At 37.3% G+C, this 25,657-nt stretch overlaps 2 protein-coding genes across 2 annotated transcripts in view; both read left to right on the top strand.

Moving 5' to 3' along the window:
• The window catches only part of LOC127619632 (fibrocystin-L-like), a 54,813-nt gene extending 45,249 nt beyond the window's left edge, over positions 1-9,564 (top strand). The window contains 14 exon segments of the mRNA XM_052092564.1: positions 19-141; positions 1,207-1,318; positions 1,886-2,002; positions 2,102-2,267; positions 2,914-3,146; positions 3,309-3,476; positions 4,303-4,460; positions 4,948-5,083; positions 5,480-5,821; positions 6,857-7,011; positions 7,131-7,277; positions 7,441-7,594; positions 9,084-9,184; positions 9,186-9,564. Coding sequence (XP_051948524.1) covers positions 19-141; positions 1,207-1,318; positions 1,886-2,002; positions 2,102-2,267; positions 2,914-3,146; positions 3,309-3,476; positions 4,303-4,460; positions 4,948-5,083; positions 5,480-5,821; positions 6,857-7,011; positions 7,131-7,277; positions 7,441-7,594; positions 9,084-9,184; positions 9,186-9,296 — 2,223 coding nt within the window. The 3' untranslated portion in view covers positions 9,297-9,564.
• Positions 9,565-12,363: 2,799 nt separating this feature from the next.
• Positions 12,364-15,643, top strand: gdf6b (growth differentiation factor 6b). Its single transcript, XM_052092567.1, has 2 exons — positions 12,364-12,721; positions 14,757-15,643. Exons 1-2 carry the CDS (start codon positions 12,364-12,366, stop codon positions 15,641-15,643), a joined length of 1,245 nt encoding a protein of 414 aa, XP_051948527.1.
• The last annotated feature ends 10,014 nt before the right edge of the window (positions 15,644-25,657 follow it).

Genomic DNA, 25,657 nt, shown 5'->3' with positions numbered 1-25,657 from the left:
AATTGTCTTCATTTCCAGGTATCCATGAATGTGTACATTTCTAACGTGACCCTGATTGATAATGGAATGGGCATCATGTCTCTGATCTATAGTCCTCCCGCAGTCAGCCACGCATATTCTGACAAAACCGTCCGTGTACAGGTAAGCATGTACTGTATATTTCTTTGTATATATATATATTAAGGCCTACCTTCAAACTTAGTGCCTCTTTGCTTGACATCATGGTAAAATTAAAAGAAAACAAATTGTGGACCTCCACAAGTCGGGTTATCCTTGGGAGCAGTTTACAAACGCCTGAAGGTACAACGTTCATCTGTACAAACAATAGTAGGCAAGTATAAACACCACGCCATCATACCGCTTAGGAAGGAGACGCATTCTGTCTCCTAGAGATGAACGCTGTTTGGTGCAAAAAGTGCAAATCAATCCCAGAACAACAGCAAAGGACCTTGTGAAGATCCTGGAGGAAACAGGTAAACAAGTATCTATATCCACAGTAAAACAAGTCCTATATCGGATTAACCTGAAAAGCTGCTCAACAAGGAAAAAGACACTGTTCTAAAACTGCCATAAAAAAGCCAGACTACTGTTTGCAAGTGCACATGCGGACAAAGATCTTACTTATTAGAAAAAGATCCTGTAGTCTGATGAAACAAAAAATGAACTATTTGGCCATAATGTCCATCGTTATGTTTGGAGGAAAAGGGTGAGGCTTGCAAGCCTAAGAACACCATACCAACCGTAAAGCATGGGGGTATCAGCAACATGTTGTGGGGGTGCTTTGCTGCAGGAGGAACTGGTGCACTTCACAAAATAGATGGCATCATGAGGAAGGAAAATGATGTGGATATATTGAAGCAACATCTCAAGACATCAGCCAGGAAATTAAAACTCAGCTGCAATTGGGTCTTCCAAATTGACAATGACCCCAAGAATACCTCCAAAGTTGTGGCAAAATGGCTTAAGGACAGCAAAGTCAAGGTATTGGACTGGCCATCACAAAGCCCTGACCTCAATAAAGTAGAAAACTGAAAAATACTAAAATATATATATATTTATTTATTCTGGAAGGTGAGGATTTGGAGAGAGGGTGTGTTCTTGAAGGTATGGGGTGGTCTAATTTGCAAAAACTAGCAAAATGGCTGAAATCACTTCCAGCAAATTTAATATGGTAAAATGCTTGATTAATTTCTATTTTCTCTTCAGGGTGCCCTGATTGTGGGCAGCAGCCCCAACTTTAACTGCTCTGATAGACTGTCCATGACTGAGACCTACATCGCACTCAGTGCAGGCCACAGGGCTCCACGCCCCCCTAGTGGTAGAATATAGCACATTTTCTAGACTTCCCATCTATTTCTTTACCAGTACTTTTTACTTTTTATATGTTTCTTTTGGTAGAGCAACAATATGTTACATACTGTAGAAATTAAAGCTGAAGTGTGACTTTTTTAAATATTAAAATATCTAATTCTATCCCAGCTATAAATGCAGAGCTAAAATACAATATGTAGTTTGATTTCTCTGAAAAGTGTAAATACTGTATCTTTATGGCAATGATATCAAAACATTTACTTTATTTGAGCATCCTGACCTGCCCGAAATCACACCATTGGCTCAATCAATGGTATGAGTTTGGGGTGGGACCAACTGCCAATGGCAGACAGTGGACCATTCAGGAAACCTGTTTAAAAATATTTTTTTTACTATTCTGTTTTGTGCTGTTATACTGTAGTTACAGAAAGCTTTGAGATATATTTTTTAAGTGTCATGGCAGAAAATTCCATGCATCATCTAGTATAATTGCATTTTCTGTATCTATTTTATTGATGTACAATGTACATATTTACCGATTTCTGTAACCAACTGCATTTTTTGTTTACATAAGGTGGCAGGTCTGGTGTTTCCTGGCCGACGTTTGAATCTGACCACAACCATGCACCACAAAAACCTCACCCTGGACTGATGAGCTATAACGCCATAGCTGGTTTATTGACAGTCTCTGGTGAGTCAGATCTCCTCAAAATGTGATTGTTTCTCATGAATCACAACTTGCTACATTTGACAAAAATGTCATAAAACAACTGTCAATTTCTGTCCACAGATACAACATTTGTTGGGTTCAAGAGTGTGTGTTCAACAGAGAGCAATTACATGTTCATGACCAATCCAGGAAATGAGGACCTACAACATCCAATTAGTGTTCAGGGAATATCCAAGATAAACAGCACAGAGGAAGCTCTAGCATACATTCATCGGCCTGATCTGAGGTAAAAACAAAAGCTTGCAGTGCTTGTATTTTTTAGGTTGCTGGCAGGGCTGGGTGGAATGAGTGCAACAGTAGAAATGAATCAACCAGTAGAGATTATGCTATATTGTTTATACTGTGATATTTTCACAGAGCGATTTAAAAAATCCAGCTCCAAGCAGAAAATATAGACTACTCTGTAAATTGTGTCACTGTCAGGAGCTTAGAATATGGCTCAATGGGTTCAAATGGAATTGATTTACTTCGTCTGGTGTAAAGATGGTGCCACTATATGGTTTTTATGGTTGCCAAGCAATGTCACAATTGCTGCATTTATATATAATTTAACTGATGTGCAGTTATACAGTGTGCACTCTGCGTACTGTATATTAGCTATTTTACAATGGCTGCTATTTTTAAAGTATTATAGTGACAATTGAAAATTTGCCATTAATACATGGTTATGTAATTGATGTATCCTGTTAAATTCAACAACCCATAACATGATAAATATTTTGGTTGCTGCAAAATATTTTTTGTTCAATATACAAAGTTTAACTTGTTTTTCAATATGATTCATTATCTGCAGAAAGATGTATTCATAGCTGTTAACACGTTACAAAGCAAAGGTGACTGATTAATTTGTCTCTCTCTTGCTCTTATCTCAGCAAAGTAAACCCATCAGACTGTGTGGACATGGACTGTGATGCTAAAAAGAAGACAATGTTGAAGGATCTGGATGGAAGTTTTCTGGGGGAAGTAGGGGCAGTGGTGCCCCAGTCAGAGTATGAGTGGAATGGGGATCGCCGGCGTGGACTGGGTGATTACCGCATCCCCAAAGTCATGCTCACCTATCTCAACGGCAGCCGCATACCTGTGGATCAAATAGCTCCTTATAAAGGTTAATCTGAGAGCTCTATTATTTTCATTGATCTAAGGTAGAAAGCTTAGAATGATGGAGCAATGGCACAGCGGTAGTGCATATGCTCCCAATGCTAAAGAACCATGGTGCTCTCTGTACATTATTTCCTCTCAGCATGACATGACTGTGTTGTCGGTGCAGGTGTGACCAGAGACTCTACCTGTAAATACATGAGCAGCTGGCAGGGCTACAAGTGCTTTGGGCTCAATTACAGGATGTTGGTGATTGAGAGTCTGGATGCAGACACAGAGACCAGGCGTCTTTCACCCGTGGCCGTCCTGGGGGACAAATACGTGGATTTGCTGAATGGTATGACTCTTCACCAACTTAACTTTCTTTTACCCTTAAAAAGTTCATTTAAGATGTCAAGATTTCTAATTATTTCACAATACAGCCAAATGCATCGGTTCAATAAATGTTAAGCTCAATCGACAGTATTTGACTCATAATACTGATTAGCACAACAATTAATTTTGACTTGTCCTTAGTTTTATTTTTTTTTAAAAGCAAACATCCAGGTTCCAGCGAGGCACATAGAATGGAAGTGAATGGGCCAGTCCGTAAACATTAAAATATTCACCGTTTCAAAAATATAACCACATGACATAAATAATATGCATGTTGAAATTATTATAGTGTGATGAAATCGCTTACTAAACTTTTCGGTGTACAGTTAAATCCAATTTTACAACTTCGTTGCCATGATGATTTAATGTCAACAAACCCTAAAATGACTGTCAAATTAATAATTTAAGCAACTTTACAGATCAAATAATACATGAGTTTTAACAGAAGAATTAGTGTAACTTCTTTTATAAAATTATAAGCTTCCAATTTCTGCCTTTAAACCCTTCAAAATGGGCCCCTTTCACTTCTATTGTAAGTGCCTCACTGTAACATTGATTTTTGCTTTTTTTTAAATAAAAGAGGGGCAAGTCGAAATTATTTATGTGGCAATCAATATTATGCCACAAATGCTGTCGATTGAGCTAAACTTGTATTGAACCCGGAATATTGCTTTAAAAAGTTAATTTAATATGTAAGATTGCTACATGTTTCACAATTTGTGTATTTTTACTGTATTTTGTATAATACGTCATCTAAACATGGTAACATTAATCCACTGTTTTTTCAGGCCCACAAGACCATGGCTGGTGCGCAGGTTATACCTGTCAAAAGAGAGTATCTCTGTTCCATGGCATTGTAGCCACCAACAAGTCCTTTGACATCTATTTCACCAGCACAACACCGCAGAAGCTGAGACTTATGATGCTGAATGCTAAACCTACTGAGGTTAGTCCAATATATTTATCATATTTACACATAGTACACAACAGACACACAGCATTTTAGAGATGTTACACACTCTTAATATGACTGAGTAAATGATGACACAATTTTCATTTTTATTTTTCTGTGAACAATAGTTCATCAAATTTTTCATCATTTACTCACAGTCATATTCCTTTCCTCCGTGGAACACAAAAGGAGATGCTAGGCATCTCAGTCACCATTCACTTTCATTGCATATTTTGTCTGTACAATCAGAACAAATGGTGACTGAGGCTAAACTTTTGCCTAGCATCTTTTACATTTGATAGAAGAAAGAATGTTACAGAGGTTTAGAACATTACGAGGGTTATACATATAAGCAGAAAACTATATTTCTTTAGCCAGGCATCTCTTATGTTTTAGTTTAGATGATATACAGTATATATGATCATAGAAATGTGTTAATTGGACTTTCTCATTATCCTAAACCAATGTCTTCTCTCCACAGGCTGTTAGGGTGGCTGTATTTTACTCAAACCCTCAGCGGCTTGACGTATATGTAAACAATAGTTTGGTTGGTCCAAATAATGCTCAGTGGAACAGGGACAACACTGACTACACACTGCGTCAGCCTACTTATTCAGGTAGAGTATTTTAGGATAATGCAGGTTAATACAGCTCCCCTGCAGGCTACAAAACCAAAGCGTTTCAATTTTATTAATTGTGATGAAATCACATTTATCAATATTTTCTGAGGAAAAGCCCTAAATTATGATAATTTAAAGATATTACATTATTATGGCATAGGAAAAATTTTACTGACAAAATGTGACTTTAGGATTTTAGAAACATTCTGCATAGATTTTACATTTGAATCGGGGAACGATTTTTTTTAAATAATCACTACATGTTAAACTGACAGCCCTACTATTTATATGCACAGCATAAACAGTGTTTTTGAATGTGTAATGCAACAACTCTATGAATAGACAGATTGGCATTTCAAATTTCTGATCTTGATTTTTCTCTTCAATCCTTAGGGCAATATGTTCCCAGGTTTGACTCCAGTCATGGTTCCAACTACTTTGACCAAGACTACAAAATGATGTATGTACTTCTTCGTGGTTCAGAGTCAGTCCAAATCCGCACCTCGCCAGTTCTTTTCCTGGCCTTCAACCTCCCAGCTATGACAGAGGCAGAGTTCTTTGGGACGAATCTAGTTAACAATCTGGCTTTGTTCCTAAAAGTACCAGCAAACATGATTCGAATTACCAATATTGTCCGTGAGGGCGTAAGCGCACGAAGGAGGCGCTCAACAGGACTGACAGTGGAAGTTGAGATCAGGCAGCCCCCTGTCCAGACATCCACCAACAGTACCACTGGTAAGACCATTTCTAAGGTGAAGTGTGTAATTTTTTCAATTAGTCTTAATATGTAAAGACTACTAGGAAAGGTTTACCCAAAAATTAAAATTCTCTCATTTACTCACCCTTATGCCATCCCAGATGTGTGTGACTTTCTTCTGCTAAACACAAAGATTTTTAGAAGAATATCTTGGATCTGTAGGTCCATACAATGCAATTAATATATTTCAAGCTCCAGAAGGCAGTATATAAAGGCAGTACAAAAGTAATCCATATGACTTCAGAGTTTTAATAAATGTCTTCATAGGCATTGCAATCACTTTGGTTGAGAAACAGATAAATATTTCAATCCATTTTTTTACAATAAATCTCCACCTTCACTTTCACATTCTGAATGTGAAAGAAAAAGTAGAGATTAAGTAGTGATCTGTTTCTCGACCAAAGCGATTGCAACATTTACGAAGACATATATTAAACCACTGGAATTGTATGGATTACTTTTATGCTGCCTTTGTGATTTTTGGAGCTTCAAACCTCTGGCCACCATTGACTTGCATTGACACAACCTACAGAGCTGAGATGTTCTTCTAAAAATCTTTGTTTGTGGTTAGCAGAAGAGATAACAACAGACATCTGGGATAGTATGAGGGTGAGTAAATGAGAGAATTTTCTTTTTTGGGTGAACTATCCCTTTAATTTCCCCAAAAATTGTAAACACTGTGGCTCTGTGATACTATCAAAACATTGCTCTGTTTGGTTGTGTATCCCAACCAACCCAATACAGCAACTTTGACTCTATCAATGGCATGAGTGTGGGCAGAAATATCTGTTTGGCTAACCAATGGTAGATGGTCAGAAATGTTTGGGAAACCTCTTTGAAAGCAATTTTTATTTTCCCAATTCAGTTTGGTGTCGCTAGAGACACAGCAATTAATTACTTTGCTTTTAAGTACTAAATATGTATGAAGAATGTAGAACAGCATTTAGACAATACAATGCCTGACATGTTTGTATTTATATTCCTCTTGTATTGCACCATTTTAACATATTTAGATGAAGACCAGCAGTTTGTGGTTCTGAATAAAATCGCTGATGAACTGGGCCGTGCTGCTGTCTCAGGAAATCTGAGTCAATCCATCGGCTTCAACGTGTCATCTTTAGGCATCATCCCTCCACCACCCTCTTCCAGTGACCCATCCTGGAATGACGTAAGAAATTAATTAGCTCATGTAACCAAACTTACTAAAGTTGTATTTTTACATCAATGATGCCAATAAGCAGAGCTTTAAGGACCACAGACTGAACAGATCTTTTGTCTCTATCCCAGGTTGCTACTCAGGAAGTGACTCGTGCCAACCAGCAGGTGGAGACAGTCAAGTCTGTATCTTCCCTGATCGTGGTGGTTAATCCAGTGGTTGGATTGAACCTTGGACTCCTCAGTGTGCAGCCCAGCATTATGGCTCTTGATTCAGTGGTGAGACAGTAACTTTCTAATTTTATTAAGAATATTTGAGACCAACAGTATATGTTTATGAGATGCATTTACGTACAATTATCAGGTGATACTAGGAAACATGCACATTGTATTGATTGGGGAGAACTAAAAAATGATGTACGTGTATCATGTCTGTTTCCAGGGTAACTGCGTGTCTGTGGGTGTCACAAGTCTAACAATCTCAGCTGTGCTCAAAGATGCAAATGGGAACCCAAAAGAGGGGCTTTATGGAAACACCACCATCCCGTTCAGTGGCTGCTGGGCCAATTACACTGACCTAGCCATCTTTACCAGTGGTGGGTCATCTCGTTCCTTTATTATAAAACCCTGATAATCCTAAAATTAGCATTATCTCAGAGTGCAGAATTTACCTTTGGCCATACTTACCAATAGCGGTTGAACTAAGAAAATGTATCGCCCATAAATGTGTCATAAATATATGCCAAGAAACTGTATTTTGCAATATATATATATATATACACTGGTGGCCAAAAATTTGGAATTATGTTCAGATTATGCTGTTTCGGAAGGAAATTGCCAAAGTGGCATTCAACTGATCACAAAGTATAGTCGGGAACTTAACTGATGTAAAAAACAGCACCATCACATCACCAACAGACCCATCAGCCATCACTCCAACGCCTTATCCATGAGTAATCATGCTAAATTACTAATTTGTTACTAGAAAATCCCTTGCCATTATATCGAACACTGCTGAAAGCTATCTGGTTTATTAAATGAATCTTAACCTTGTCTTTGTGTTTGTTTTTGAGTTGCCACAGTATGCAATAGACTGGCCTGTCTTAAGGTCAATATTAGGTCAAAAATGGCAACAAAAAAAAAAGCTTTCTCTAGAAACTCGTCAATCAATCATTTTTACTATACAATCAGCTGTACAATGCTTGAAATTGCCGAAAAACTGAAGATTTTATACAAAGGTGTACACTGCAGTCTTCAAAGACAAAGCAAATCTGGCTCTAACAAGGACAGAAAGAGATGTAGCAGGCCAGATGTACAACTAAACAAGAGGATAAGTACATCAGAGTCTCTAGTTTGAAAAATAGACGCCTCACATGTCCTCAGCTGACAGCTTCATTGAATTCTACCCACTCAACACCAGTTTCATGTACAACAGTACAGAGAAGACTTGGGGTGCAGGACTTATGGGAAGAATTGCAAAAAAAAAAAGACACTTTTGAAACAGAAATCAACAAGAAAAGGTTAGAGTGGACAAAGAAACAGACATTGGACAACAGATAATTGGAAAAGAGTGTTATGGATTTTAACTCCATTGAGCTTTTGTGGGATCAGCTAGACTGTAAGGTGCATGAGAAGTGCCCGACAAGACAGCCACATCTATGGCAAGTGCTACAGGAAGTGTGGGGTGAAATGTCACCTGAGTATCTGAACAAACTGTCAGCTAGAATGCCAAGAATCTGCAAAGCTGTCATTGCTGCACGTGGAGGATTTTGATTTTGACTCTTGTTTTTCAGAAGAAGTTCTGAAAAACAAAATTCAAATTGTAATAGTAATTTTTCACATTATTAATGTCCTGACTATACATTGTGATCAGTTGAATGCCACTTTGGTGAATAAAAGTACCAATTACTTTCCATAAGAGCAAAATCTTATTTTGTGCATATATACTGTACTGTGTGTATGTATATATATATATATATATATATATATATATATACATATATATCCAGCCTTGCTCAGTGGAGTTGGTGCCATCATGCACTGTAATTTTCATTATTTTTAATTATGTTGCACTTTCTTCTACAGGTGAGAACCTGAAGTTGGCCTTTACTTTGAATGACTGGAAGGCTGAGTCCAGATCATTTACACTCAAAGCAGCCACCACGCCATCCCCTGTGGTCCACACCCACAGACTGGAACTTCCCCAGTATCTTTGATTCTAGTCCAGCTATCTCATCACCATCTGTGTGTCTGATTGTGCTGCTGAGTGGTCTACTCCTCCTGTTTAGGGGAGCCTAGGAGCAAATAAAACAAATGAAGAAATTACATGTGCCCTTCTCAGTGCACCCTTCTAAATATATTTTAATGTATTACATTGATTTTTCTTCTTTCTCATAATTACTACCTCTGCTATTATCTGTAATCTGCCTCTGTTATGTCTAAGAGCATTTAATGATTACTGCAGAGCAACAAAAATGGCTGTTACTTCTAACAAAAGTAAATCTTTATTCCTATTGCTATAGTTCGAACTACAAATAACTCCTTATATCCTTAATAAAAATTATGTCTGGCATAATTGTGCTGTCTTTTTTTTTTACATGACAGTGGAAACCACGCGTTTTTGTTTTCCTCACAATTGTCTGTAGTTAATATACAGGTGAAACTCGAAAAATTAGAATATCGTGCAAAAGTTCATTAATTTCAGTAATTCAACTTAAAAGGTGAAACTAATATATTATATAGACTCATTACAAGCAAAGTAAGATATTTCAAGCCTTTATTTGATATAATTTTGATGATTATGGCTTACAGCTTATGAAAACCCCAAATTCAGAATCTCAGAAAATTTAGAATATTGTGAAAAGGTTCAGTATTGTAGGCTCAAAGTGTCACACTCTAATCAGCTAAACACCTGCAAAGGGTTCTTGAGCCTTTAAATGGTCTCTCAGTCTGGTTCAGTTGAATTCACAATCATTGGGAAGACTGCTGACCTGACAGTTGTGCAGAAAACCATCATTGACACCCTCCACAAGGAGGGAAAGCCTCAAAAGGTAATTGCAAAAGAAGTTGGATGTTCTCAAAGTGCTGTATCAAAGCACATTAATAGAAAGTTAATTGGAAGGAAAAGGTGTGGAAGAAAAAGGTGCACAAGCAGCAGGGATGACCGTAGCCTGGAGAGGATTGTCAGGAAAAGGCCATTCAAATGTGTGGGGGAGCTTCACAAGGAGTGGACTGAGGCTGGAGTTACTGCATCAAGAGCCACCACACACAGACAGGTGCTGGACATGGGCTTCAAATGTTAAACGTCTTACCTGGGCTAAAGAAAAAAGAACTGGTCTGTTGCTCAGTGGTCCAAAGTCCTCTTTTCTGATGAGAGCAAATTTTGCATCTCATTTGGAAACCAAGGTCCCAGAGTCTGGAGGAAGAATGGAGAGGCACACAATCCAAGATGCTTGAAGTCCAGTGTGAAGTTTCCACAGTCTGTGTTGGTTTGGGGAGCCATGTCATCGGCTGGTGTTGGTCCACTGTGCTTTATTAAGTCCAGAGTCAACGCAGCCGTCTACCGGGACATTTTAGATCACTTCATGCTTCCTTCAGCAGACAAGCTTTATGGAGATGCTGACTTCATTTTCCAGCAGGACTTGGCACCTGCCCACACTGCCAAAAGTACCAAAACCTGGTTCAATGACCATGGTATTACTGTGCTTGATTGGCCAGCAAACTCGCCTGACCTGAACCCCATAGAGAATCTATGGGGCATTGCCAAGAGAAAGATGAGAGACATGAGACCAAACAATGCAGAAGAGCTGAAGGCCGCTATTGAAGCATCTTGGTCTTCCATAACACCTCAGCAGTGCCACAGGCTGATAGCATCCATGCCACGCCGCATTGAGGCAGTAATTAATGCAAAAGGGGCCCAAACCAAGTACTGAGTACATATGCATGATTATACTTTTCAGAGGGCTGACATTTCTGTATTTAAAATCTTTTTTATTGATTTCATGTAATATTCTAATTTTCTGAGATTCTGAATTTGGGGTTTTCATAAGCTGTAAGCCATAATCATCAAAATTATATCAAATAAAGGCTTGAAATATCCTACTTTGCTTGTAATGAGTCTATATAATATATTAGTTTCACCTTTTAAGTTGAATTACTGAAATTAATGAACTTTTGCACGATATTCTAATTTTTCGAGTTTCACCTGTAGCTCAAACTGTATAAAAAGGTACAGAGCCTCCATCTTTGGTTTTTAGATAATGTCTGCCTTGGGTGAACTATTTTTATGCATGCATCGTTTTCATGACAACTTCATCCATTGCCTACTCAAACGCCTACATGAAGGGGTGTTAACTCATATCTGCGGTAGATAGACATGACGTGAATGCAGCGTACATTTGTGAAAGACGCATGATTTTCGCCGTTAAGTCACGCCTCCTGTCAAAATATAAACATGAAATGTTGTTAATGGCATGTCAAAATTTAAAACACATTTTAAAGAGTGTACTGAGACCCCTGCGTTCCTATCATTCAGTTGCTCTGTTTTGTTTCTGTCGCATGTGCTGTGTGAACGCCCCCTTAGCTTACACTATTTTGCTACCTCACAAACACTGGTAAAAACACAAACACATGCATGGCTTCTAAAATGTGTCGCTTTGCTAAAACAATAAAACAATAAGTACATGAGAGGAACACACTGAAAACCGCTAGAGGGCGGTTAAGTCCACATATAGGAATTCGCACACAGAATCTGTATATGTTATAGCCTATAGGCCTACAAATAAATAAAAAAGCTACACGTGGCTCGAGACGCGTTTGTGATGTTTATAACTTGACACGGCGTCCAAATACGCGGCGCTCCCTCGCGAGACGTCCGTCCAGCTCATACAACGTACGTAAAACATGTTTGGTGTGAACAGCCCCTTACACCTGCACAGCGGTGAGAAGAAAAAACAACAAACAGAATCTGTCAAGATAAAGGAGCCAAATTAAGAACAAATTGCACAATTCAATTATTTCTAACGATTATTTTTCGTTTGTTATTTTAAAGTTACGTGGCACGACAGCCTATAAAATAGGATATCCATGTTTACTGTTCAAATTGAGCATATTTAAAGGTACGGAGGCTTGGAAGAGGAAAGTAATGCCTTGTCAAACAGTTGGAGTTAGATCTCTTTAAAGTGTAGTTTTAGTGGCCCGTGGAATGAGTGGAAGCTAATAATGTCATGACCGTACTTAAAAGAGGCTGTTCTTCAGAGTGAGGTGGTCTCAGTCTGCGCTCCTGACATCACAGACCTACACACACATGTGATGTGTTCGTGTTTTTTCCAAGCACGTCGTTCTTTTTTTCTTGTGCCTTTACAAGATGTGTGCTTGTGAAGTCTCTAGACTATTTTTGACTTTTACTTTAATTTTGTATTTTCTGTGTGTTCACACAATGAACCCACTGTTTCCAACTGCACCCAAAGGCACTAAAGTCGCCAAACCTGCGCCTGCCGACGGCCAAAGAAGAGCAAAATATGGCAAAGGTATACTCGCAGCATCACCGTTATCTGGAGACAGACAGTCACAGCGGGCGATAAAGGATTCAATTGAACCTCATGATTACATGATCTCTATCTATAAGACTTTTTCTGCGGCTGAGAAACTGGGGCTGAACACAAGTTTTTTCCGCTCATCAAAAGCAGCAAACACCATCACGAGTTTTGTGGACGAGGGTCAAGGTTAGTTCCTCTGATTTCTAGGAATTGCAGGTTCTTGGACTTTTGTCCACAAACCGACTCTTATGCCTATGCACAGGGGCCCCAAGCAAGCAATCAACCAACCAACCCGGGGCCCCATATCCAGCAATTGTTCTTAAAAAATTACATAAAAAGTATTTTAAATCATAATTTTAAATTCATCATATCAGCCGTTGAAGTTGGCTACATTCAAAATAATTAATTAAATAAAATCTAGTTAAAGATAATTAATTCATGATTTCCAGTTTTTCCACAATACAGTGATAAAAAAAAGCTATATTTTCTTACATATATTTAAAACAAATATATTATACATTTTTTTTGTGAACAGGTTGTGCAAAACTACTTCACAAAGTAACATTTTGGAATTCCATTGTTACAGCATTTATTAATGTTATAACCCAACAATTATTTATTGTTGTCCAGTATGTTGACTTGTATACAATAGTAATATATTTCCATCTTATTTACTTTACTTTTATCTGGAGCTTATATTCTGATGCTATAGTGTATTGTTCGCCATGTTGCAAAAGGCTGTATTTTATGTAAGCATTAGGTAACATTCATAACTGTAACAGTAAACATACAAGGCATGGCAGCCCCTCAGCACACTAGAGCAATAGGAAAAAAAACATACTACTGCCTATTGATTTCCAAGATTGTCATCCCTTTTTTAGTAAGTTCATGGTACATGTGCATTTGAGAAGACAAAGTGATATAAAGTAGCTTATTTAGTAGCCTACTATTTAAAAAATAAATAAAAATGTAATTGTCGAACAAATTGTAAAGGAATGCTAATGGAAGATTTATATATATTTTTTATATAAGTTACCATCAACATAACATTTTTCTGTTTATATTACACTGAAACCCCTAATAAGTTGACTCTACTTATTTGAATAAGTAAACTCGTTCCCTCAATTAAAATTGAGTAATGGGGTCTCTAAAACTTATGAAATTAAGTTAAATTAACTTTGTGTTTACGTATATAGAATGTACATAAAAATTTAGGTTAACTAGATGCAAGTAGATAACTCAGATTTGCTATTTAAATACTGTTTCTTCTGGTGTTAATCATTTTAATTGAATTAATAAAATTTAAGATCAAACAATAGGACAGCTCAAAAATGATCTTAACTGATTCTAGGTCAGTCATTAAATAAACTTAATTCTCCAAAGAAATGCATATATAGCTGCACCTTAACTTCACATACACAAAAATAATTAGTCAACAGGGTGCAAGTTGACCAAATGGGACACTGATCACCCTAATAGTGACATCACACAAATAACTATTTGCAACAAAACAACTTAAATAATACTACAATGAGCTAAAACCTTCATACATTCTTAAATACAACTATTTAAATGGCCCCATAACCAAGGAAACATAATTAAATAATTTAAGCGTAAAACATTATGTGTATTTCCCCATACTCTCAATTTTGATATTAACACATAAGATCTTAAGTATCAAGTTCAATGAACTTAAATATTTGAGTTATGAGCCCAAAAGCTGACATGTCAAGTAATAATTAATTAAGGCAACTTGATATTTCCAGTTATGACAACTTTGGGGTTTACAGTGGATTTAATTTAGTCTTTTTTAATATAAACTGAAATTCTGGAAAATAATGAATAAATAAATAAATCCGAGATTGAATTTCAGTTTATCCAGTTAGATCTTATTTGATTTTTATAGCCTTTTTAGAGCATGTTCTAAATTATGATATAAATCCCAAGTAGCATTACTTGGGATTATTTGACAAGAGAGCGAGAAAAAAAAAAAGTTTAATTTTTTTATTCTAAACTTATAATTTTTATTACAACAAGAAAAAAAAAACTTCTAAAAACCCAGCATTTTTTTTTATCATTATCAAACCCATCATATAAACAAATAGTTTCAACATTAGTCAGATTTGCATTCACATTTTGTTCCTACTTGTGCCTTTCTAAACTAATATCATAATGAATGTAAAGCCAATATGACAACAAATATTTCTACTCTTTGTCACAGATGACCTTTTGAACTCCCCTCTATGGAGACAGAAGTACTTGTTTGATGTATTAACCCTTTCTGAAAATGTTGAGCTCCTGGGTGCCGAACTGAGGATATTCACAAAGATCTCTGCAACCTTCCGGGCATCAGAGATGGGCCCAGTGGAGATACAGCTTCTCTCCTGTCAGTCACACATCGTTCTAGACTCCAAAACCTTTGATCTGGAGGATGCACATAATCCAAAATGGGAGTATTTTGATGTATGGGAGATTTTTAAGGAACGACACCTCTACTCTCATGGTGTCCACTTCTGTTTAGAGCTCAAGGCAACACTAGATAATCCAGAGAGGGAAATCGACTTGCAATATCTTGGATTTCACAGATATGGACGTCCACAACAAAAGAAAGCCATACTGGTTGTTTTCACAAAGTCAAAAAAGAGGCAAAGCCTTTTTTACGAAAAGAGGGAGAAGCTTAAACTGTGGGGTCTTGATGATCCCCGAAAGGAGAAAGGACATCACTTGAAATCCAGACAGAGAAGGACCACTTTACCAAACCGACACGGCAAGAGGCATGGCAAAAAGTCAAAATCTAGATGCAGCAAGAAGCCCTTGCATGTGAACTTTAGGGAACTGGGTTGGGATGATTGGGTTATTGCTCCATTAGACTATGAGGCTTATCACTGTGAGGGCATCTGTGACTTTCCCCTCCGATCCCACCTAGAGCCGACCAATCATGCCATCATACAAACCCTTATGAACTCAATGAACCCCAGCAACATGCCTCCCAGTTGCTGTGTCCCATCAAAACTCAGCCCCATCAGTATCCTGTACATTGATGCAGGAAATAATGTTGTATACAAGCAGTATGAGGACATGGTAGTGGAGTCTTGTGGCTGTAGGTAAACATGCTATTGAAACTAATGGGGAAATGTAAATTAATTTGACTGTTGAGTGAATAAATGTCATTTTGGAACAAGATTGCTCAAAATCAGAACTTTAACAGAAGCCTTAACTGGAATAGCATAACCATAATCATAGCTATTGTTCATCGAATGCCTCATTGGTTACCCTACCACTCACATTGAAAATACTGGATTGTCAAAATAAGCACACATTTTTCATATTTTACTAGTCATTGTAATTAACTGTACATTATTCTAGTTTCTCTGTACAGGACATTTAATACTTCAAATGGCTTGTACGAGACAGCTTCAGACCTAAAATGCATTCCTATTTGAATAGCTGTATTTTGAGCATTGTAATGTAAATAAATATATTTTTAAATTGTACAGGTGCTAACTTTAATTTATGTTATTCTCCAGTTTTTTTAAGTTATTTTTCATGTATTCATTGATTTATATTTTATACAACCAATAAGCTGTGTCTACCTCACTGTACACATTCTGTTTCTGTGTGTACTATGTAAATGTTCCATTCGAGAGACTGATGTCATGTAAAGAGTTTGTAAATATTTTATAAAGGGTGTTAACCAAAATATGTCATTATTCCTCCACGATAAAATATCACGACATTTATTATAGTTTTTCTCCGTCGCTTTGGTACGTTTCTCAGATCACAACTGAAATTCTCAAAACTACTTGTTCAACCTCAAATTCATCTAATCACTTGTGCACACCATAAAATCAATTTCTCATTCTTTTGAACAAATTGCAAATGCTTTGGTACATTCAAGAAATTGGTTATATGCAATTGTCTGCTGTTTCCTACATTATCAATTGCTTATGTCATGCTGATCAAAATATATTATACTGGTTCTCTGTTGAATAGTCTTACCCCCAAAACATCTAGGCATTAATTCATTGCACAAGTCATTAAAGGCAAAATGGTTGAACCTGTTGTCATAATCTGTCAAGCATATTTCTACACATTTCTATTAGACATTTTTTGTAAATGTATCCTGAATTGGAGAGTTTCTCTCTTGTGAATCTTGACTTTCACCAATGAAGGGGAAGTGTGAAGAGTTAGATCTACCAATGTTTAACCAGTTCTCTAAAATTGCTCAGAGGTGCATCTCATGAACCTTCAAATGGCAAGCATATATAGACAGAGCACAACACAGTGTTACAATTTCTGACAATGGAAGGACAACAAGGAAACGAACAGGGCAAACAGCCGGGAAGAAGAGGACTAAGGATGCGTGGTGGAAGGGTAGGGAGGCAAAACAGAAGAAGAGGTAGAAGAGGCAGAGGAGACAGGCGTGTTTCCGATGAAATAAGGGCCACTCTTGTGGACCACGTTCTCAATCATGGCCTTACAATGGCTGAGGCTGGTCAAAGGGTGCAGCCAAATGTTGGGAGAACAACCGTCTCCTCAACAATTCAAACGTTTTGCAGACAGAACAGGTTTGTAATCCAAGAATGTGCACTGCGCTGTAATACTACATACATTTTTACACTGAAATCTTCCTCAATATTGTATTTGGAATCACTGTATTTTCCCACAAAGGACTACAAGACTACCTCACAGGGGTGGGAGAGGGCCCCTTTTCACACCTCAACAACAGGAGGCTATTTGCACCATGGTCAGTGAAAATAATGCCATTAGACTATGGGAGATTCAGAGTGCCATTATAGAAGACAACAATGTCTTTGTAAACATCCAATCTGTTAGCATCTCAACCATCGACAGGGTGCTGAAAAGAAACCATATGAGCATGAAACAGCTGTACCGTGTACCATTTGAAAGGAATGGTGACATAATGAAGGAGCTACGGTGCCAGTATGTACAGGTAAAATATGCTCATACAGTAATTACTTTACAGTAAGTGTGAGCTGTTTACATTTTCTTTGTCTGTAGAAAAGAACAAGCATATGAGTATATTTGATGTAACTTTATGTTGTCCAAAATTAAAATACATATAACTCATAAATCTAATTTTGCATCTTCTGGGATATATCATATTCTGGAACTGAAATCAACTGAACCACCTCACAACTTCATATACCTGGATGAAGCTGGCTTCAACCTGACCAAAATATAAAGGTGTGGTCGAAATGTCATTGGACACAGAGCTACTGTGGATGTGCTAGGCCAACAGGGAGGAGACATCACTATATGTGCTGCTATGTCAGAGAATGGTGTTGTTACGCGTATCCCCCTTATAGGGCCAATGAGTTACCAAAGTATGTGGTACTTTGGGATAATGTGAGTTTCCATCACTCAAACACCATCAGGTAATGCTTTGTGACCCACCACAGAATGATTATGGAATTCCTCCCACCATATCAGCACGGAGGTGTAAGGTGTTTCTAATTGTACAGAACTCTCTAAGAAGCGTTTCCTATGGTAACCATTTCTATGTTTACATAGTATGTTTTTCCTCTGTGCTATAAAATAGTTTTGTGTTTTTTCTTTTTGAATAGCAATGACACTGTAATTTGTTGACAGACCAAAAGTAAAAGCAGAAATGTGAATCCTGTCCAATCTCTTGCAATCCTAATCTCTCATAAAGGAATGTGTGACTTTGTACTGTTGAAATGTATAAATGCCATACAGAAAAAGTGCAGCCTTGTGCATTTTCAATCATTGTCATCAAAAATGTAGCCTTAGTGTACATCAGAAAATACCAACAGAGTACATTTTAATATTGACAACACGACTAAGCATCTTGTTTGTGAACAATGACACAGGGATTGACAATCTGATGGCACTGATATGTTCATTGAAATAAAGATTTAATTTGAGGAATGGACTAAAGATTTTAAGCAAGTTACAGGCTTTTGTAGGTAATCCATTGTGTGGTGCTATTTGTACTAATCTGTACAGTGTTTTGAGAAATCGACTGGTTTGCAAATGTTAAGAATGATTCAAGAAATGTACCAAAGCGACTGAGAAAAACTGTAAAACATTCTGTACAGCAGTCCATGTAGCTGAATTTCTGTTTTTGGTTTGACTCATTACATGAAATTACATGAAAATTATTACTTGAACCTTTATAATGAAAAATAAAGATAAAAATGCATTAAAAAATATTAATAATAGAAATAAAATATAAAAAGTGTGTGTAATATTGATATATGAATTATTGATAACAATACTGAAGGTGGAACTTTTAAAAACTATTAAATTAACATCAAATTTATATTTTTGGTTAAATACAAGTTAATTTCTAACAATAGCATTTGAGGCAGATAGCATTTACAAGTTAATTTGTAAAATTAACTTTTTTACATAAATACTTTTATAATGGAAGTCTATGGGGCAAACGTTATTCACTTGCCCCATTGTCAGTGTGTTAAAAAGTATTTTCAGTTTATCACCCTAAAATGCTGTGAATAGATATTTTAATGATGTATCTTCTATCTGTAACTTTGCATTTAACACAGAATTTTCCTTTAATGCCATAATGTTTTACCCTATATTTTTATATTTTTATGAGAATATTACTAACATGATACCCTTACTGTGACTGTGGCTCCTACTTTTCATCATTCTACACTGTTACTGGTCTGAGCTACACAGTGAGAACAGTAACTGATAAGTGGGAAGAGAAATTCAAAACTGGGTCTACTCTGGTAAAATCCACCGCACCATGCTCTCAATATATGCCAACTCGAGGTACAAAGATCCAAGTAATATGTGTATCTTTGCTGTAAAGAGCTAATAGGAGATAATTGCAGAGTATAGTAAAGGTGAAAAAGGGGTCAACAGACACTCTGTGCAACCTTCCCTGGGTGGGCTGTGTGTGTGTCTGTGTGTGAATAGAGAGTTGCACCTAGACACACGAACACACACACACACACACACACACACACACACACACACACACACACACACTCTCTAACACATCTATTGGTAAACGGAATAACGGCTCTGACCTCGGTAACCAAAGTTGCAATTATTCTGTCTGGGAAAAAAACAAGGACAACCAAGGATTCTAACTTCAGATTAGGCTTGCTTTTAGCCCAAAGGTCAAAGGTCAAGCATCCCTTTGTCTCTCGCCACTGTGTGCTTTTAACACATCAAGTAAAGAAAGAGGAAGCAATCAACGAAGCAGAACAAGGGAAAGGAATATGGGTGACGCTATTACACTAGCTCTCTGTCCCTCATACACATTGTCACACTATGGCCCATAAAAGACACGAAGATATAAGACACACAGGCAGATAGCAGTGCAATGCAGCTGCTGGACAACAATGGAGTGGAATGTTGTGTGTCTCTAAAGGACATCTGGGGACGGACTGAGGTATGGAGCAGTTTTGTGATGGAAGCAGTGATTGTTATCACACCATGTTTAACCATCTGACATTCTGTGTGATCTGACTTTAGTACAGTCTTTAAGGTGATAGTTCACCCAAAAATGAAAATTCTGTCATCATGTTCTTCCAAACTTGTAGTATGTTCTCTCTTCAATGGAAAACAAAATGCCGAATATTCACGCTGCTCTTTTCCATACAATGAAAGCACACAGTGACCAGGGGTTGTCAAGCTTAAAAAATACAAAAAGCATTTACAAAAAGCACAATAAAAGTAGTCCATATGACTCATGCACCATATGCAGAGTGTTCTGAAGCCATACATTAGCTTTTTGACTGATATTTAAATCGTTATTCGTTAAACTCTTGCCCTCCACCATAGCTCTCAAATCTCATTTGAGACACCAAATGTTTCGTAATCGAATGTGACATGCCAAGTTTAAATATGAGGAAGTGCAAAGAGATTCAGTGATGAAAGTATAAAAAAAATATGGAATCGATTATAAACAAGAGCAGCATGAACTGTCCTTAAAAAACTTGTGTTCCACAGAAGACTGTGTTCATGTAAAACAAATCCAATTCTGTTAGACTCTGAGTTTGAATGTATGTCATTGATTTATCTTAACCAGTGACACTGGTACTGTTACTGCATTGTTTGGCAAGACTGTTTGCACTGATTTTTATTTTTTATTCTTTTCAGAATGTTTGAGAAGATGCGGTCTTTTGTCAAAGAGTCAAACGCAAGTCAAACCTACGAGTCAACTGAATGGAAAGAAAGCTGAGAAGACATTTGTGAAGTCAACTTTAGAAAGGAAAGTGGAACTGTTTATATAGTCGGGGAACTCGAATAGAAAGGAAGGCTACAGGTTAATCTGCTCTATTTAGCCTCTGTACACAAACTACTAGTGCAGGATTAACTCTGTTAACCCAACACGCATTCATCACTCATGTTAGTAAAATGTCAACCGATCCAGTACCACTTGATAAGGGGGTTTTGCACCCTGTGAACAATCCTACCTCGGTTTATATTCACAATCTCTGAAATTATGCTAAGATTGTTATGGGATGTTGCAGAGTAACAGAGCGCCTTTACTTGCAAGATGTTACATCGATTATGCTTAATAAGCCATGTGTGGTAAACTCAATAAACAGTTATAAAAAGTGTTAGGTCATAAATGGTCTAAGAATAAACCGGTCACCACGGGTAGATTTTTACAGATTACCCTGATTTCGCATAGAGCATGTTAATACTTTTACCATCTCTCTTATCGGCTTATCCAATGTGTTGTGCGCATGCCTCTTCACGGGTTGACGTCAAAAGCAGTGAATTTCGCGATTATTCCAAATATCATGTAAATTCTGATTTCTTTCTTTGTCGAATTTTATAAATAAGATTTTTGGAAGTAATCATCATATTGGTGTGCATGTAAATGGACTCACAATTAGGTGAAGTGCAGCTTGTTGAGGAAAGGTGTTGTATTACTTTTCAAGTCAAGTCAAGTTCTTTTTATTGTCGTTTCAACTATATACAGTTAGTACAGTACACAGCGAAATGAGACAATGTTCCTCCAGGACCATGGTGCTACATAAAATAACATAGGACACACCCAGAACCACATGAGACTACACAGACCAAATAATATACTACATATATTATGTAGACTACATAAAGTGCACGTGCAAACGTGTGCAAAAATAAAAAAGTTTTTTAAATGGAATTACGATTTTTATCATATCATGAAATTTGTGACTATGGCAACATTTATGCCAAATTATATAACATGGTTCCTTACATGTATCTCAGCATTTCTGAGGTGAAACTTCCCCTGTGTGGTGCTAAGAGCAAGTTCAATTAGCTCCTTAAGAGAGGAGGTCTTGAAGGTTAATGCTGTACTTTTAAATCAACAAAACCTACCAAAACCTACCATCCTACCATAAACCTTAAACCTAACCATCAAAGAAAATGTGATGCTTCTATTACACTTTTGGAGCACAGAAAATTCAATCAAGCATGTGTAAAAGTTGAAAAATGACTAGGCCTACTAATGGTACAGACTTGAGGGTCCAACTTTAGCTTCAAACTAAACTCTACTAAACACATCTGGGGATCGAGATGGCACTTGTACAGACCAAAAGGCCTAGCTGTTAGTTGACCTTCCTAATCTCCACAAAGAGATTAAGAAAAGACAGAGAAGTTGCTCCTTAGTGAGATTGTACAGGTCACCACTGACCCAACAGCTTTGCACTGTCTATGAAGGGATAAAGCAATGCGGAGATGTGCAGATGTTTAAAAAAGGTAGCGCTCAGGAACATCTGGCTTTGGTTGAGGCTACGGCAGTGCTTCGCAAACTGGGTTTAGTTATACTGAACGTGGATTAGGCTACTTATCTGAGGACTCCGAGTCAATGCTTAGACAGGTCTGACCCCAGCTCATGTGTTTTGACGGAATGATAATCAGACCTCTGGACTTCTTTTACACATTAGAGGGAGAGTTGATATGACAGGGGCTGCAGTGTTCTTTTACAGTCATTCGGTGGACAAAATGTGAAACAGATGAGGGGAGTCTACAGTGAAGCTTTTTCTACCCCTTAATTAAAAGTGCCTGTCATGGACGTTTGGAGAGAGTTAAGGCTCCTGGATTATTGTGGCATTTGCACATCAAAAGGAAATTACAGTGGACACATGGTTACCCATTAGCAGAAGAGTTTTATACAAAGATCACAGGCTTTCATTTAGAGGTAATGACCTACAGATTGTCTATCTCTAAACGTCCTTTCGCTTGTCACAACAAGGCCCAATCACAATGCCAGGTGAAAAAGCAGGTTAACCAACTCAAAGTCTTTTCATCCAATAGTAAGTGAACAACACAGAGGGCCTGTAATGTGATGTCATGGCTGGTGAGCAAAGTTACACAGCTTTGTAATGCCACTTTTTAGAACATACTCAACACTGACTCCTTGAAATCTAAACTACATTTATAACAGCACAGTTCAAGCTAGTGGGTTGTCCTTATAGGATTTGGCCAAAAGCCAGACTCTGCAACTTAAATGTTGCTTTAGATACTAAGAGAAAGGATGAAGACCTGGCCTATAATGAGATGTGCCATCTAACAACAAATATAAGGACCAGTAGGTCCTACAGCACGAAACACCCACTGGAGTATAGTACGATTCCCAAATAAATGACTCTTACCAGTCGGTTCTTTTGAATCTATATCGTGAAACATACAGTACAACCAGTGTAGTCCGATTCCCGAATTAATGACTCATATGAACTGGTTCTTTTGAATCTACTGAGCAAAACACCCAGCGTGACCAGTGTAGACCGATTTCCAAACAAATTAATTTTATGAACCAGTTCTTTTGAATCTACATCGAGAAACATACAGTGTAACCAGTATAGTCTGATTTCTGAAAGAATGACTCAAAAGAACCGGTTCTTGATTTTTGGTGTCAGACAGGCCAGCTGACAGAAGTGGAATCTGACATGGTCTTCTGCTGTTGTAGTACATCCGCCTCAAGGTTCGACATTTCGTGCGTTGTGAGATGCTATTCTGCTCACAAAAATTGTACAGAGTGGTTATCTGAATCACTTTCTGTCAGCTCGAACCAGCCTGGACATTCTCCGTTGACCTTTCTTATCAACAAGGCATTTCCGTCCGCAGAACTGCTGCTCACTGAACGTTTTTGACTTTTGGCACCATTCTGAGTAAACTCTAGAGAATGTTGTGCATGAAAATTCCAGGACATCAGCAGTTACAGAAATGCTCAAACCAGCCCATCTGGCACCAAAACTCCTGCCATGGTCGACATGACTGAGATCCAATTTTTCTTCATTATGATGGTTGATGTGAATATAAAGTGAAGCTAAAGTGAAGCATGATTTTATGCATTGCACTGCTGCCACACAATTGGCTGATTAGATAATGGTATGAATAAGTAGGCGTGTACCTAATAAAATGGTCGGTGGGTGTACAGTGCAAGCAATGTAGTCTGATGTCCGAACAAATAACTCTTATGAACCGGTTCTTTTGAATCTAAGATCACGAAACATACAGTGCAACCGGTGTACAGAGAGAGTCTTAAATCAGGCAGTGCAGAGACTGGTTGTTCATATGACAATGTGAAGCTATGTGTAGTTTTGTTTTAATTAGTGGAATTGCTATTATTTTAAAATGTATATTTAATATAGTAAGGACCAATTATTGGATTTAATTTATGCCTCTAAAAAGCCTTTGAAAAGTAATTATCAAGTCTGTGTAATCACACCTTTTGAAAGAATTGGATTTGTTATATCTGCTCTGTTGAAATCTGAAATTATCACATCTTTTGACAACAGACAGATGAAGGCAGTAAATTCAATAAAAAAATCCCTTTCTCATGTACAAATATTTCTTCTTCAAAAGCAAGAATCGTTAATGGAACCTCTTAGTAACTGGAATTGTGAAGAGGAATTGAAATAATTTAATTCCTTATGACTCCCATCCCTAAGGACCATTGAGCAAATGGCTGCATTCTGTTGTATATATATATATATATATATATATATATATATATGAGTATTTCATGCATAAATGTGCAAACTGTGCATGATAAATACAGTATACTATATACTGCAGAAATAGTAAGAGTAGCACGTTAGTATGCAATTACAAACATAGACAATGTCTACCAAGTCACCCAAGAATTATAAGTTTGTCCCAATTTCTTGCCCACCAACGGCATCTTCAAAAAAAAAAAACACTGTCAAAAGAAACCTTAAAAGCTACATTATAATTTAAGCACACTATTCTAATGTCATCCTTTGATCATTATACAAACCTTCAAGATGTAAGCATGAATTAAATACCACAAAGGTAAAATGGAACTTTATGGTCAATAAAAATCAGCTAAATGTTCATTGATTGTGAAACCCTCAGTCCTCTGGAGGAAACCCAAAACCTGTCCTGTTCTGCTGAGCCAGTCTAGTGTCTGGATCCAGGAGGAAAAGGAAATATGTTATGACAAGAACAGGGTGGAAAAGGAAGTGTTTTTGCATTGAATTAAACAGGGGGAGGGATTTTAAGAATGCACATATACAAGCTCAATTTAGCTACCAGCATATAAAGATCCATACACACACAAAGTTACACACACACACACACACACACACACACACACACACACACACATACGCAGTGCTGGACGGATTACTTGTGAATTGTAATTATAATCAGGTACTGATTACAAATTACAAGTAAAAAAAATGCAATCAGTATCATAATCTCATAGATTATATTTTTGGGGCAATCTAACCTGATTTCTTTTGGATTACTTTCAACCTGATTCTATTTTATTTTGTCACATGCATTTGAGTAAGATAATCATTTTAACATAAAAGTACAAAGCCGAAGACAATTTACTCCATTCTTTGAACTATTGTGTACCCTGTGGACAGGATCCTTAGAGATGGCATCCACTAGATAATTTGAAGCAATTCAATTCAGTGGGTGAGCTGCACACCATTGGTGAGGTAGTAAGATAATAAACATTTTTAAAAACATATCTAGTTCATTTTAAGTGCATAAAACAACATAAACATTACGATACGTCTGAGACCATCAATCCACGTACCTTATCACGTGGCATGTTGAGCGCGTTACTGCGAAGACGTAGTGCGTGTGGAGGCTTCACGCTATTCTCCGCTGCATCCACGTACAACT

Source organism: Xyrauchen texanus, chromosome 26 (assembly GCF_025860055.1).
Source record: "Xyrauchen texanus isolate HMW12.3.18 chromosome 26, RBS_HiC_50CHRs, whole genome shotgun sequence".
NCBI lineage: Eukaryota > Metazoa > Chordata > Actinopteri > Cypriniformes > Catostomidae > Xyrauchen > Xyrauchen texanus.
This window is presented reverse-complemented; position numbering and strand designations above follow the sequence as displayed.

Excerpts from the sequence above, each read along its gene's own strand:
- gdf6b (XM_052092567.1), top strand. The coding sequence starts at position 12,364 with ATGTGTGCTTGTGAAGTCTCTAGACTATTTTTGACTTTTACTTTAATT. Across the intron at positions 12,722-14,756 it reads TTTTGTGGACGAGGGTCAAG|ATGACCTTTTGAACTCCCCT; the intron begins GTTAGTTCCTCT and ends TCTTTGTCACAG.